This window comes from Octopus bimaculoides, chromosome 18 (genome assembly GCF_046866305.1).
Source record: "Octopus bimaculoides isolate indiv1 chromosome 18, ASM4686630v1, whole genome shotgun sequence".
In the NCBI taxonomy this organism is placed as follows: Eukaryota; Metazoa; Mollusca; class Cephalopoda; order Octopoda; family Octopodidae; genus Octopus; species Octopus bimaculoides.
Window position 1 is genome coordinate 2689850 of NC_142945.1, and position 16521 is coordinate 2706370.

Below are 16521 nucleotides of genomic sequence, written 5' to 3' on the forward strand. Positions count from 1 at the left end.
TGTATTGAATGATATATGAGCATACACACACACAGATTATACAAAGAGAGAAAAGCAGGCCAAACAAAAAAAAAAAAAAGAAAAGAAAAAGAAACAAAACTCCATGCAAAAATATTTACCATATTCATATATCTAATATACATTTTCATCTCAGAATTCTTGTATTTTCCTGTCATTTTTGCAAATAATATCAAGACTATTTTAACATACATATAATGTATATAATGTATATATATATATATATATATATATATATATATATATATATATATATATATATATATATACACACACACACAAATATGTGTATGGGTGTGTGTGTATGTATGTGTTTATGTATATGAGTATTTATGTATGTGTGTGTTTATGTTTGGACACAGTGTTACAGTGGAAGAGATTTTCAAGTCAAAGACAGCCAACAACAATTCCTTCACCGATTCCTCAGAAATAGAAGTTATTCCACAGTTCTGTCTCTTGACTCGCATTGTTGTTACCGTAAGCTCCACTCTGCAACTGCTGCTGCTGCTGCTGTTGCTACCACCACAACTACCACCACCACCACCACCACTGCTGCTACTCCTACTACTATCAACACCACTATTACTACTGCTCCATATTACACATACATAGTTACACCCACAGGCATGCATACACACACACACACATATATATATATGTATATGTATATACATAGAGAGAGAGAGGGGGGGAACACCCTAAAAATAAAATATATAAAAAACAAAAAACAATAAAAATGTAATTCTTGGCAGTTGAAAGGTTGAGAGAATTGACCCCCACATCCAGTTATTAGAAGTTCCTGTCAGTCATATATATATGTGTGTGTGCGTGTTTGCATATATGTTTATATGTATGAGTATGTGAGTGTATATGTTTATATGCATGAGTGTGTGTGTGTGTATGCACCTGTTAATTATACACACACCAACAGACGCAAATACAAGTCCTTGCAAATGAAATTTTATTCACATGTACATACTTCAGAATGTATTAACTGGTACAGAGACACCCAATCCTACGCATTTGCACACACAGATTTCTACATACATATATACACACACATATATACATACAAACAAACACCCATATATATATATATATATATATATATATATATATATATATACATACATACACACACACATATATAAATGCATACATATATAAGCATATATATATACATACATATATAACACATGTGTATATATATATATATATATATATATATATATATACACACACATACACATATACATATATATGTATACGTACATACATAGGTATACATACATATGTATACATACATATACATACATACGTATATATACATACATACATATACATATGTATACATACACACACACACACACATATATATATATATACACACATACACATATACATACATACATATATATATTTCAATACTTTTTCTTTTGTTAAGACTTTTTCACTGTTCACTTCCTGTGCATATTCTGTTCACTGTTCATGCAGTTTTATTTCTTTTTCTGATGAGCTGAAGAGCAGCACCTGAGCACTGCATACAATAACTTCATTATATCACACGCACACACACACACACACACACACATGTACCACATATAGATATATGGATATAAAGACGTGTGTGTATACATGAATATATTATATACACAGATGTAGGCTATGAAAACACTCTTTCCAAAAGCCACTCTATTCTGTTCCGAGGTAAACCATTCAACAATTACAGGAATAAATCAATTCCCAGCAGCAACATCGACATGAAACATTTGAAGAATTTTTATCTAAAATGAATTAATAAATTTCTAAAATTAAAAAGTTTTCTTTGGTGGGATTTGAACTCACAATGTAAAGATCCAAAACAAATTGACTCAAATCAAGGAAACATCTCCTTGTCTTGACATCATGTGCTAACTGTAAACAAACATCACCCCCATACAAGTGGTGTTGCTTGTTTGCCATCTACCATGAAAACATGCCTGGCCATTGTACTGTTTGTGTTCAATAGGATTAGGAGAAATATTGTTTTGTTTGGCAACAGGAAGGGCATTCAGCTACAGAAAAACCTTTCTCAACAGATATTCTGTGTGAGCCATGCAAACATGGACATTAAAAGGATGACCAGACCAACAATGATATGACCATTGTTAACACTATGAACCCCTGGTTGACCCACCAGAGGTCCTGCAACCCACATCTGTGTTGTTCACAAAATGTAATAGAAAAAAATATATAACTAAATACACAATGCACACACATACTCATGCATATACATTCGAGGGGTGGGGAAAAGTTCCTGGCTTTGGGTAAAAGAAAATTCCAGAGGATCAGTTAATAATGATTTTATTCAACATATTCTCCTCTCAAGATTCCCACACTTATTGCAGGGGTCCTTCAATTTTTCTAAGCCTTGTAAAAGAACTTGGAAGGACGGGCCACCAACCAAGCCTATGATGATACCCTTAAAGCCAGGAACTTTTCAGCCCCCACCAGTCATAGATATATGTGTGTGTATATATATATGTATACAAACATACATATGTGATTTATATATATATATATATATATATATATATATATATATATATATATATATACACACACACATATATATGTACTTAAATGTATCCCTATGTGTGTGTGTGTGTGTGTGTGTGTGTGTGTGTGTGTGTATATATATATGTCTATATGCAGGTATGTATGTATCTACCTATTTAACTATATATATATATATATATGTGTGTGTGTGTGTGTGTGTGTATGTATGTAAATGCTGTCAAAGTTTGAAATTAAAACATCTCACCCGGCCAGTGTCACTTGTCACAATTCTTTTAAATATCTTTCTGTTTTCCATATTTTGTTTGACACAAGGAAGTTGATATCAGTTTCTCTGCTGGAAACAGTTCTTAGAAACAGGAGAGATCTGTGAAATGGCTATGCATGCATCTGTATCTGCGCTTGTTATGTATGTGCTAGCACGTGTGCATGCGTGTAGGTGTAAAGTTCAGCAGTGGCCTTGAGGCCTGGCCTCATACTTCAAAACTAAAGTGTTTGAGGAACTATTAATGTTTAAGGAGAAGACGTGATTAAAAATAATTTACAGGAACATAGCCAAAACAAGCAAACAAATAAATATTTAAGGAAATACATAAAGCAATAGACAAAAAAAAAAAAGTAATATTTTAAAAAAATAGACATAATTGCTGTTTAAAAATAGGCAAGATTGCAGAAATAAAAAACAAACAAATGCTACATGCGTTTGAAAGTTAATTAAATAAGGAAGACAGAATGTAAACATAATTATTATGCTGTAATTAAGTTAATATTAACATAACTAATTACAGACAGCGTTAAAATAACTAACGACAAAGAAATATACAAGACCTCCCCCACCACTGCTACCACCACCATATGTCTGGTAAAATCATGTTTTTCTCTACATGCAAAGCCTCTCTCCATGGGTCAGAGTTGGACGACGTTTCTGTGCGGAGTCGACAGCTGCCCCTTGCATGTCAATGTCCCCCTCTTCGTGTCATTGGTATTGCAAAGGGAAGGGTAAGGGATATAAAAGTTGGCACCAATGTTGTTCTAAGTACCAAGGGCATCAGCCAACACCACAAGGTATTTTATCTAACACTTTCACCAGTCAACTATTCTGGATTGATACTAGTTTTTTTTCTTTTATAGATCCTGGAGGGATGAAAGGGAAATTTGACTTTGGCAGGATTTGAACTTAGATCATAAAGAGTCGGAATAGATACCACAAGGTATTTTGCCTGATGCTCTAACGACTCCAGCCAATTGACACAGATTGAAGGCTTCAGACTGTCGGGAGAAATACAGGTGGTTGTACTGACTGCAGTACTTAACTGGTATTTTTATTTTTAACAACCCCAGGGAGATGAAAGGCAAAGTTGACCTCAGTGGGATTTGAACTCAGAACATAATAATAATAATAATAATAATAATAATAATAATAATAGTGCTGATTATGATTTCTTTTGATTAAATATTGGTTGAAGCTTTGTGTGTATTGGAACATAACTTAATAATACATATCTGATTGGTTCATATGAAATGTGATGGTTTGAGCCAACAAAACAGCCAACAGGAAGGTCGTCACTTCACCCGCTGCCCTCACCATGACTCGGATGGGTCCCTAATAATCCACAATGATTATCACACCGAGCACTAATTTAAGTACCACTGAATGTATGTACCTCTGTAAGTAGCTAACCCTTTAAATAGGTACCCCTGTATGTAGGTACAACTCTAAGTAAGTACCACTGGAAGTAGGTGCCTCTTGAAGTGGATACCTCTGGATGTAGGGATCCCTATAAATAGGTACTCTTGTAAGTAAGTACTGCTATAAGTAGCACGGAAAGCAGGACCCGGAATTTTGAGGAGAGAGGGCTAATTGTATACATTGACTCTAGTGCGTAACTGGTAATCTACTTTATAATCCTGACAGGATGAAAGGCTAATAGGTTCAATTGTAGATTGGTACCATTGTATGTAAATATCACATTACATATATATATATATATATATATATATATATATATATATATATATATATATATATACTACTATAAACCCTTTCTACGATAGGCATAAAGCAACTGGTACTTATTTTATGAACCCCAAAAGAAGGATAAAAGGTAAAGTCAACCTTGGTGGAATTTGAACTCAAAACAAAAACAGACGAAATGCCACTAAGCATTTTGCCTGGTGTACTAATGGTTCTGCCAGCTCACCGCTTTTACATACCACTATAAATAGCAACAGCACCGTAAATAGGATGTGGTCCATTCTCTTACAATATGGAGTCCAACTTGTCCCTCTTAGACTTTACTAGGCACTAAACCCCTTCCCCCCCATCTATAGTTACATAAATTCACATTACCTTCTAATTGCCCCATAAACTAGAAAAGGCTAAGAGAATAAACTTTAGCATAATATCAAGAGAGAGGAACCCTTAAAGTTTGGTTTGTCTGTCAGTAAGAAGAACCCTGCAGCTGCTGTCATTTCATTGGTTAGACATATTTTTGAACTGCACTAGCAAGATCATGAAAATGGTCCTAAAATTTGGGTGGGGAGGGAGACATTTTGAAAGTGGAGACCTGAATGGCCTCTGTTAAAAGTGTCACCAAAATTTTTCCCAAGGGAAAGGCTGCAAGTGTCTTCTACTATAACCTCAGGCCGACCAAAGCCTTGTCAGTGGATTTGGTAGACGGAAACTGAAAGAAGCCCATCGTATATATATATATATATATATATATATATATATATATATATATATACATATATATATACACATGCGTGTGTGTAGGTGCAGTGTGGCTGACTAGTTAAGAAGTTTGTTCCACAACCACAGGATCTTGAGTTCAATACAGCCTCAGGTTGATCTATACCTTGTGAACAAAACTAGGAAAATGGAAACTGTACAGAAGCCTGTCAGGTGGATCGTATTTGTAATCCTGAGAGTTCAGTCTTGTCATATACTTAGTCTCACTGATTCTGCTTGAGAATTAGTTACAACAAGATTAAGGGACTGTATGCCTGGGGAGTGCTCCACTGCTTATATGTTAATTCAGGAGCAGATAATTCAGTTCATTGAATAAGTGAATCCTCATCTTTAAATGATGCAGATCCATCCATGTATATATGCGTATGTATATGTACATATATGAGTGTGTGTGTGTGTATGTAGGGCAACAGAATTGGTACATTGAAGAACAAAAACATCTTGTGGTCCCATTTTAAGGTAATAATGTTGTAGTGTTAAATTTGTAAAGAGTGGAACCTGGTGTTGTTTAGGTCAGTCCTGATCTACAAAACCTAAAGCTATGACTATCTCATCTTTTTCCTCAGGTATAATGTATCTTGGACTAGATTATTTAATGTGCCTTTTTCGTTACTGGTTATTTTCAGATCTGCCATTAAAAAACAAAAAAACAAAAAACCCTACAATTAAAGGTGTTCCAGCCATGGCCATCCTGTCTTTTATTCATAATGTATCTAGGACTACATTAACTAATGTGTTCTTATTTGTAATTGTTTAGACTTAGGCGCAGGTGTGGCCGAGTGGCAATAAGCTTGCTTCCTAACCACATGGTTCTAGGTTCAGTCCCACTGCATGACACCTAGAGCAAGTGTCTCGTACTACAGCCTCAGCTCACCAAAACCTTGTCAGTGGATTTAGTAGATGGAAACTGAAAGAAGCCTGTCATATATATATATATACACACACACACACATATACATGTGTGTGTTTGTTCCTCACCACTGCTTGACAACCATTGTTGGTGTGTTTACATCCCTATAACTTAGCAGTTTGGCAAAAGAGACCAATAGAATTAGTTTTGGGATTGATTCACTCAAGAAATTCTTCAATGTGATGCTCCAGAATGGCCGCACTTGAATGACTGAAACAAGTAAAAGGAAAGAACACACCCACACACAAAATAATGAGACAAAGAGAGGGACAGGAGAAAACTACGCCGGAGTGAAGCGAGAGACTGATGGAAGGGAGATAATCAATAGAGACTGACTTTAGTCATTGCAGACAATTCAGTGTGTGTGTGCATTTTCTCTTTTCAATAATTTGAAATCTTCCTCTGAGGAAGGAGTTGGTTTCCATCAAAGACACAAAGCTCCATCGTTGGAATGGAAATAACAAAAACAATGTCTCATTGTTAACCCTTTCGTTACTGTATTTATTTTTAGATGATTCTCTGGGTTTCTTTCAATTAATTTTAAATATAACAAAGAATATAGTAAAATAATTTAGGTAACATTAAGCTAGTGTTAGGAACATAAATTGTGACTAAGGTTTGGTGGAAAATTTTAATTCAGAACTTTTAAAAACAAAACATTTGTAGTACAGAGCCAGAGATGGTTTCAGCTGGGATGGTATCAAAAGAGTTAAACTAATCATTTAACCCTTTTGTTACCATATTTCAGTTGAGATGCTCTCTGCCTCTTTCAATTAATTTTAAATATAACAAAGAATGTAGTAAAATAATTTAGTTAACATTAAGCTAGTGTTAGGAACATAAATTGTGACTAAGGTTTGGTGGAAAATGTTAATTCTGAACTTTTGAAAACAAAACATTTGTAGTACAGAGCCAGAGGTGGTTTCAGCCCTGGTCTGTTTTGTAATGTGTGAATTAGCTGGTGGATTTCTTTCTGTGGAAACCCTGGCTTATCCAGATCGACACTCAGGTATTTACACACAAAACTAAATACACCAATTTTTATTGGTATAAAATGTAGATTTATAATCTGGACATAGAAGCTGTACGTATGTGTCCAGTCCTAGAGGAGGTGGGAGAGCAATGTCAAATTGGTGACAGTGGACAAATGTAGCATTTTGCCCACATTATTAGGGTCTAGAATCTGGGGCAATATTGTCAGGAACTGGGCGGGGGTGGGGGCATATGGTCGAAAAAGATGACACCAAGAACTGGACGAGGAGGAACCTGGTAGATTGTAAGGCTGTAGTATTGTATCACAGTGTGTGTGTGTGCCCATGTGGATAGGTGTGTGGGGTTGTCTGAATGCCGATGAACCCTTCCTAATAACAACCAATGTAATGGGTGCTTTTTACAGGGCACCAGCAAGGGTCACAGGGTAACTTGCATGACAATGGCCCCCTTGATTGGGATGGGGGAAATAGTATTGAAGGAGGTGGCTTTGGGCCAGCTGATGAGAACTTCATGAGTAAAATTGAGGGGTAGAGATAAGGGTCTTGCTGTAGAGATAAATGGTTACCCTAGCTGGAAAAGAAAGGAGAGGAAGAGAGACAGACAGAAATAGAAAGAGAGAGAGAGAGACAGAGAAAGAGGGATAGTGGTGGAGAGATGTTGGGACATACACTGAAGGTACAAAGGAGGGTGGATATAACTGGTACAGGGAATTGGACAGGATGAGTGGACAGGGAAAGAGTGGGGCGCGAAGGACAGAGAGGGGTGGAAGTTTCATAAGAGGGTAAGGTGAGTTGGTCAGAGATGTGAATGTGTGCGCGCATGTGTGTGTGTATGTGTATGCATAAATACATAGAAATAAACAAATAAAAAAATCAGAACAAAAACCAAAACAAAAGGAAAATTCCATCAAACGAATTTATTCCATTGATCAAGAGAGATCGGCCAAATATTCACAATTGATACCAAAAATATAGAAATATATAAATAGGATATTACACAGAGGCAAACAACGAATAAATAATTAAAATAATATAAATAATAAAGAAAAATAAATATAGCAACGTAAAATGAAAGTTTAATAAGAAAGCAAAGCGATAATCGTAACCATAAATACACAGCACTATGTACAATATATCTATGTATGTATGTATATATATATATATATATATATATATATATATATATATTACACACGAGTTTCTTTTAAATTAAATTTTGGTTTCATGAAATTATCGGGAGTTCTCTCCCTTGCTCCATTTTTCTTTTAATTTCAAATTGCAGCCCAACACCCATGCATAGCGTTGTGTGTGTGTGTATACACACATATCCTCATCATCATAATTTAACGTCCATTTTCCATGCTGGCATGGGTTGGACGGTTTGACTGAGGTCTGGGAAGCCAGTGGCTGCACCAGGCTACAATCTGATCTGGCAACCTTTCTACAGCTAGATGCCCTTCCTAACATGTGTATATGTGTATACACACACACACACACACACATATATATATATATATATATATATATATATATATATATATACACACACACACACAAATTACACATGTATACCTATGTGCATGTAAACACACACACACACAACTATATGCACAGACGTTTACACATATCTACAGATCTTTGAGCCTAAATCGACCAAAAAAATTTCAACACTGATCCAAGATCCCAAATTTGATGATGGCTTCTGATGGATAAGCAAACCCCTTCTCTTCCCTTGGATGGTTGAAAGATAGAACTGACACTGACAGCAAACATTGTAATGTAAATAATAATAATAATAATAATAGTCACTTTGATGGCATGTGCTGCTCTCTCCTTCAATAATAATAATAATGAAAATAATCGTTCCTACTCTAAGCAAAAAGCCTGAAAATTTTGGGAGAGTGCTTGACTGAAAATCGTTTTATTGACTCCAAAAGGATGAAAGGCAAAGCTGACTTAAGTGGAATTTGAACACAGAACATAGTGACAGACATGTCATCATCATCATCATAGCATGAATTGGACAGTTTGACAGGAACTGGCACGTCAGATGGCACCGGCTCTGTTTGCTTTGGAATGGTTTCTATGGCTGGATGCCCTTCCTAGCACCAGACACAACACCATCAACCCATGTACTTGACCAGTACTTTATTTTATCGACCCCCAAGGTGATGAAAAGTCAAGATAAGGTTAATTAAACTGGAACCCAGTTCCTTGCTGGAATACAGTAATCACAGACCAAACTGGAACTCTGTAATGTAGAGGAATATAATTTGTCTGCTACACTGTGATACTGGTAGCTCAGTGCCAAATGAAGAATAATGGTCATTGATGTAAGTCATTTCTCCATGGACAGATCTATGATATAGAGGTAGCCTCTGGTCATTCCCACATGGACAAATGTATAACAGCGAAATAGCTACATGTCATCTCCACATAAATAGATCTATAGTATAGAGGTAGCCAGAGGTCATCTCTACATCTGGTATCAATAATCAATCAATCACCTATTTAGTGGAAATAAGGGCAAGAAATTCAGGGTTGCCACAAACAGAAGCCCCAGTTTCAACTCCATGAATGGATATTTATAAATGCTTGGGGGGGGGGGGTGTCCATGGGTGAATGGGGTAGTGGAATTAATGAATAACTCGTTAGGAAGTAATTAAAAGTAATATTCGTGAAGAAAATTAATATGAAGCATCTTTTCTTTGTAAGAGGAAATTCTTCGAATAGTGAAGAATGTTGAAATGATAATTATTATTGTTGGAATAATGGTATTATCAGATTTCTGAATAACAGATTAGTTGCTATGACAACAGTAGTGGAGTTAATCTGGAAAGCAATCAGTGATTCATTTGATAAATGAGTTAACCGTTGCTATGATGGTTCAGAAAATTGGCCGTGTATACATACATACGCACACATATTAATATATTTATATGTCTTGCTCATTCCTTTAGCATCCGGTTGCCATGCTGGCATATGCTAGACTATATAGATGTGTGTGTGTGTGTATATATGTGTATGTATGTATGTATGTGTATAACACATGCATGCACACACACACATACATGTAAATTTAATTTATAAATATCTGTGTCTCTGTGTCTATCTATCTATCTATATATATATATATATATATATACACACACACATATGTACATATATTTATACATGTGTATATATGTATATCTGTGTGTAATTTCATAAATGTATATATCAGTATTAATAAATGTGTGTTGTGTTCCATGCTGGCATGGGTTGGACAGTTTAACAGGAGCTAATAAGACACATGGCTCAGTGGTTAGAGGATCGAGCTTACGATCGTCAGGTTGTGAGTTCAATTCCTGGACTGGGCTGCGTGTTGTGTTCTTGAGCAAGACACTTTATTTCACATTGCTCCAGTTAACTCTGCTGTAGAAATGAATTGCGACATCACTGGTGGAAGAAGGCAACTCAGAGACATTCCAATGGATCCAAAGTTAATGAGGACCTTCAACACTTGAGCTGCTCATCTAAGATAACTCCTTACAAATCCTGCATCCGGGTAACGACAGGGTTTGTGACACTTGTTGCAGCAGATCAATTCACACACACACACATATGTACATATATTTATACATGTATATATATGTATATCTGTGACACTCATTGCAGCAGATCAATACAAGTCTGGAGAACGAGAGGATTGGACTGGTTCTGCACAAACCATGTCCATTATAATGACAGTCATCATGTAGGGTGTTTAGAAAACCAAGTAACCATCGTCATTGGCAACTCTGTCTTGTCGAACCCTCATTCACTAAAGAGACAAGAAAGTCCCAATCTATCTATCTATCTATTGATAGATAGACAAACAGACAAAGTCGACAGTTGGGCATGGTATAAAACTAAGAAAGGAACTTCATTCCGGTCTAAAATAAATCAATTAACCATTTCTCATCATCATCATCATTTAATGTTCATTTTCCATGCTGGCATGGGTTGGATGGTTTAACAGGAGCTACTAAGGCCAGGAGTTGGACCAGGTTCCAGTCATCTGTTTTGGCATGGTTTCTATGGCTGGATACTCTTCCTAATGCCAACCACTTTATAGAGTGCACTGGGTGCATTTTATGTGACATCAGCACCAATGCTTTCTAATTACATTAATTGTGATCTTGGGTAGTGAAGTAATTTAAAAATTAAATAAAAAGTATTTTTTGTTTTTATCACAAGTTTGTCTCAGAGAAACTGGTAGCATTTCAAAGTATTTAATTTCAAAACTAAGACTAATTGAGATTCCTTACATTAAATTATTCTTCAACCAAACATTTTTTTATTGGGAAATATTAATAAATGCACAACACAGTCACAAATACATGCAGAAAATGGATGAAAGACACAACACTGACTTAATTTTAAGAAGCATGCTTGTTGGCCTGTCTACCTGCCTATCAGCCTGTCTGTCTGTCTCTGTGTCTGTATACAGGGGTGGCACACGGAAAAGTAGCCTGGGTGCCATAGCATAGTCTAAATACAGAAATAAATTATACACAGACGTAAAAGCAGCCGGCCTTTCGTTTGCAATTTTCCTGTCATTTCGACTGAAAAAGTAGCATGAGGCACTTTTTACAAACAAAAGGCTGAGTGTTTGAGTCACTTTGTCATTTCAGCTGATTTAAAAATAATAATAATATATATACCTGTCTACCTATCTATCTTTATTTATATATATATATATATATACATACACACTCACAGACTGATACAAACATGCATGTTTACTTAAAGATAAATAATATGAAAATAATAGAGAATACAACTCCATACGCACCAATACACACATGCATGCACACACACAGACGACATTGAGCTCTCTCTGAATTTAAATACTCTCACCTTTTGTAATCCACTTGAGTTCTAGCATAAAGATAAAAATAAATAAATAAATATAAAGAGAGAGAGAGAGAGAGAGAGAGAGAGAGGGGAGGACTTAAGAATAAATATAGATTAAAGTAGTAATTCAACATAGTTACCTCCAAAAATTACAAATATATATATATATATATATATAGATAGATAAATAGATAAGAGAGGGAAAGAAAAGAAAAATAAGAGCAAAATATAGGAATAAAACCGGTTTCTTCAGGGGAGAAGGGAAGTGGGGTGGAGTGGTGGTACTTCTATACAATCAATCAATGAAACCTCAGAATATAACTGGTATCTATTCGATTCTCTACGAACTGGCTTTCTAACATGGCTACATTCAGCAAGTCTATTCAGTCTTACTTACAAAAAGAATTTTTTTCATTTTCAGTCTACAAACATCTTCACAATGAACACACACACACACACACACACATGCATGCGCATGGCTGCAGTCAAATGACTGAAACAAGATAGGCAGAGCAACATACAAATCTCTATTATTATTATTATTATTATTATTATTGGAGGTGGTGAGCTGGCAGAATTGTTAGCATGCTGGGCAAAATGCTTAGTGGCATTTCATCAGTCTATGTTCTGAGTTCAAATTCTGCTAGGGTTGAATTTGCCTTTTATCCTTTCAGGGTCAATAAAATAAGTACCAGGTGAGCACTGGGGTCAATCTAACCAACTTAACCCTTCACCCAGAACTGCTGGCCTTGTGCCAAAATTTGAAACCATTGTTATTATTATTATTATTATTGTTCAAATTCTGCCGGGGTTGAGCCCTTTTGGAGTACCAGTTTTGGTGGAGTACCCTCCCACCAAAATTGTTGCCCTAGTGGAAAAATTTGAAATTCTGAGGTCAAATTCCGCCGAGGTCAACTTTGCCTTTCATCTTTCAGGGGTCAATAAATTAAATACCTGTCAAGTACTGGGGTTGATGTGATTGACTATCCCCCTCCCCATCAAATTCCAGGTCTATAGTAGAAAGGATTATTATTATTATTACCATAAATTTTTTTAATTTCATTCTTCTGCATTTTAATCCATTTTTCAACTATTTTACTTCCTGAAGAAGAGTTTATGCTTAAAACATTAAAGACACTCCTAATTAATCTTTTTATGACTCTCAAACTAATTAGTTGCGCCTTGCTTAATTTTACTTTCTGTGTTGACATTCTCATAATTAATTTTAATATATAGATATCTATCAGATATGTATATGTGTGTGTGCGCATACATATTTAGATTATGACAGAAGGTTTTAATTTCAATCAGTCTAAAACGGGAAGTTTGAAACATAGAACTATGGGACAGTTTCAAAGTTAAATCAACAATGGTACTTGATTGACAGGAACTTATTTTATCGAGCCCCAGAATCATGGAAAGCTAAATCACCTCAAGAGAGATTTGAAATCTAAATCAAAGAGTTGAAATAACATCAGATATTTTGAACAGCACTCTACCAGCTGTGCATCATTTATAATTCACTTTAAAATATAAAAATTCATTGAAATTAAATCAGATTTAAAACAGTCCAAAGAAACTGCTACAATGGCAGTTGCTTCTTACTAAGATCTTCTGAACCAAACACAGAAACCTGAAACCAAAGAAATCAGTTATCTTAGCTACAGTTTATAGGAAACGTGGATGTAACAAACTGGATTCATGTTACTGTCATAGAGGTGGTTTAAATGGATCCAGAGACCTAATTTTCAGCAATGTGATGGTGTTAAAAATGAGAACAGCGATTTCATATTTCCAAGGCAATTTCCCATAACATCTAATTATATAAAGAGAAAACACACACACACACAAACAAACATGCATACGTCACTCAGAATTAGTAACAGAATCTTGTGTTAATAATAGTAAGTATAGTAACATGGATATAATAATAATAATAATAATAAATAATAATAATAATAATAATAATAATAATAATAATAATAATAATAATAATCCTTTCTACTAAAGGCACAAAGCTAGAAATTTGAGGGCAGGGGACCAGTTGAGTACATTGACCCCAGTGTTTCACTGGTATTTAATTTACTGACCTCTGCAGAATTTGAACTCAGAATGTAAAGACAAATGAAATGCCACTAAGCATTTTGCCTGGTGTGCTAACGATTCTGCTAACGATTCTGCCACAGTAATATTAACAAGTTGTTACTTTTTAACCCTACATCACCCCTGATCCAACAATTTTCTGTATTCTCCCTATCCCCAAGCCATAGTTCATCTAGGACAACATTATCAAATGTGTCCTTCTAAAACATTACGGTGTCATACAAAGGAGAATAGGCAGCTATTTCTAGCTGACTGAATGACCATTTACAGGTTTGGTTGGGGTTTTTTTTGACACTAACAAGGAATTGTCCAATACAAATAATGATCCTTCTTTTATATGGAGATGGCCAACACAAAAGTTTGTGGAGAGAAGAAAAAAAAAAAACCCAGCGAAGAATGTAAAAAATAAATAAATGCATGAAAAAAAACTTATTTAAGTGAAATATATATATGTGTGTGCGTGTGTGTATAAAAATCATCGGCAAAAATATAAAAGATATAAAACAATTAAAAAAACGAATTATTAGAATTTAAGAATTATTTATGGTCACGTGATTGTTTTATTACGCACACAAAAAAAAAAGCTACTGGAGAATAACACTATTACAATAAAAAATATTTAGTGTGTGTGTGTGTGTGTGTGTATATTTATGTACATAGAAATGGGTGTGCTTATATATATGTATATATATATGTATGTGTACATATATATATATATATATATACACACACACACACATATAGAAATATATTTTGTATGAATGTATGTATGAGTGTATATATGTGTGTGAATGTGATGTGTGTGTTTGTAATAAGATAACTACTTAACCCTCCAAATATAACAAGCTTGGGGGAAAAAACAATGAGAAGAAAATTGTGAGAATAAAGAAATGAAAGGCTTACACACACACACACACACTTTATACACACACCTTTATGTGTATATATTTGCAACAAAACCTCCATAGACTAGAAATCCTTAAATAAGTATTACCCTTTCCAAAATGAGAATACACAAACACACAAAACCCACCCCAAAAACAAAGATTTGGTAGGAGGTCACTGATGTTTTCTTCGACGGGGCAGGGACAGGGTGGCGGCAAGGGCCATAGTCATTTCAGTCAACGCTCACTAATTACTGGTACTTAATGAACCCTGAATGATGGATGAAAGGTGAAGTTGACCTAGGCAAAATTTTAAACTCAGAACATTATTTACATTTGATGCATATTCGTCCTCATCTTGTTTGTTGTTAAGGAAGGATAGGAAAACGTTTGATTTATAAGCCCTAAAATACACTCCATAATCGCCCATGGGTGTATGGCGTAGTGGTTAATAGCATGGCTACTAACTACAAGATTCCGAGTTCGATTCCTGGCAGTTACGTGAATAATAATAATAATAATAACATTGGAAAACTACCTTCGGAATGAGAACCCAGGTTCAAAATTCCCCCAGGACACCTGATGAAGGCTGGAGGGTATATCAGCCGAAACAAGATGAGGACAAATATCCGTCAAATGTAAATAATGTACATAATTCCTCCTCTTTCAAAATATAGAACTGTCAGTACATCAAGACTAAAAATAACTCAGCTTCTGTCCAACGCATGACCCTTTCCATCACAGATGCACACAACATAATAAAAGAAAATTTTATTTTGATTTTCAAAAAATATTTTCGGGAAAAATTACCATTGGTGATCACATAATTTTCAAGATGATTAATCTAATCTTTAAAGTGTTTATATTTCAAACATTTAAAAATCTGTGTTGCTATAGGTTTTTGATCTGGTCATCAAGTGTCGTATTCTCAAAGGTCACAGACTGGATTTGAAACAGGTGCCTTTACGTCTAAACTAACTGTTGCTATTTACATGAAGCATGGGATTTAAGTGACTAAGGAGAGTCTGTCTTTTAGCCCAGAAATAAATGTTCCCTGTTGGAATCAAGTCTGGGCTCAAAGTACTCAACATTAAAATATGAGACACCTAATGATAACGAGAGACGAAACGAAGTGAAATGTAATGAAGACATAAATAATGTGAACACAATTGATACTCTAAACATGAGATCAATGGTTTGGAAAATGGTAACGCTGACAAGAATTCATCTCAGACATCGCAGGAATCCAATAAATAGCTGACCAAAAAACTCATCAATTCTTATTAAAAATTATAATTAAGTTCTATGATAAAATATTTTTTCTCTTTTGCTTTGCTTTCTACATCCATTACTAATAATGGCGCCACAATTTCTCAGTTAACAAAGGGCTGTATAAATATATATATATATATATATATATATATATAT

At 35.0% G+C, this 16521-nt stretch overlaps 1 protein-coding gene across 50 annotated transcripts in view; it reads right to left on the reverse strand.

Annotated features, from left to right (window-relative positions):
• LOC106871531 (guanine nucleotide exchange factor DBS) overlaps positions 1–16521 on the reverse strand; it is a 179665-nt gene that overhangs the window by 45126 nt on the left and 118018 nt on the right. For 43 of the 50 annotated variants that reach the window (XR_016244920.1, XR_016244918.1, XR_016244921.1 and 40 more), the window contains one exon: positions 12110–12130. The exons of the other annotated variants lie outside the window; for them this stretch is intronic. Coding sequence is in view for 27 of the 43 variants with exons in the window: in XM_089365630.1 (XP_089221756.1) it covers positions 12110–12130 (21 nt within the window). In the remaining 16 variants the exon portion in view is untranslated. The remainder of the gene's footprint in view (positions 1–12109; positions 12131–16521) is intronic. 50 annotated transcript variants of the gene reach the window in all.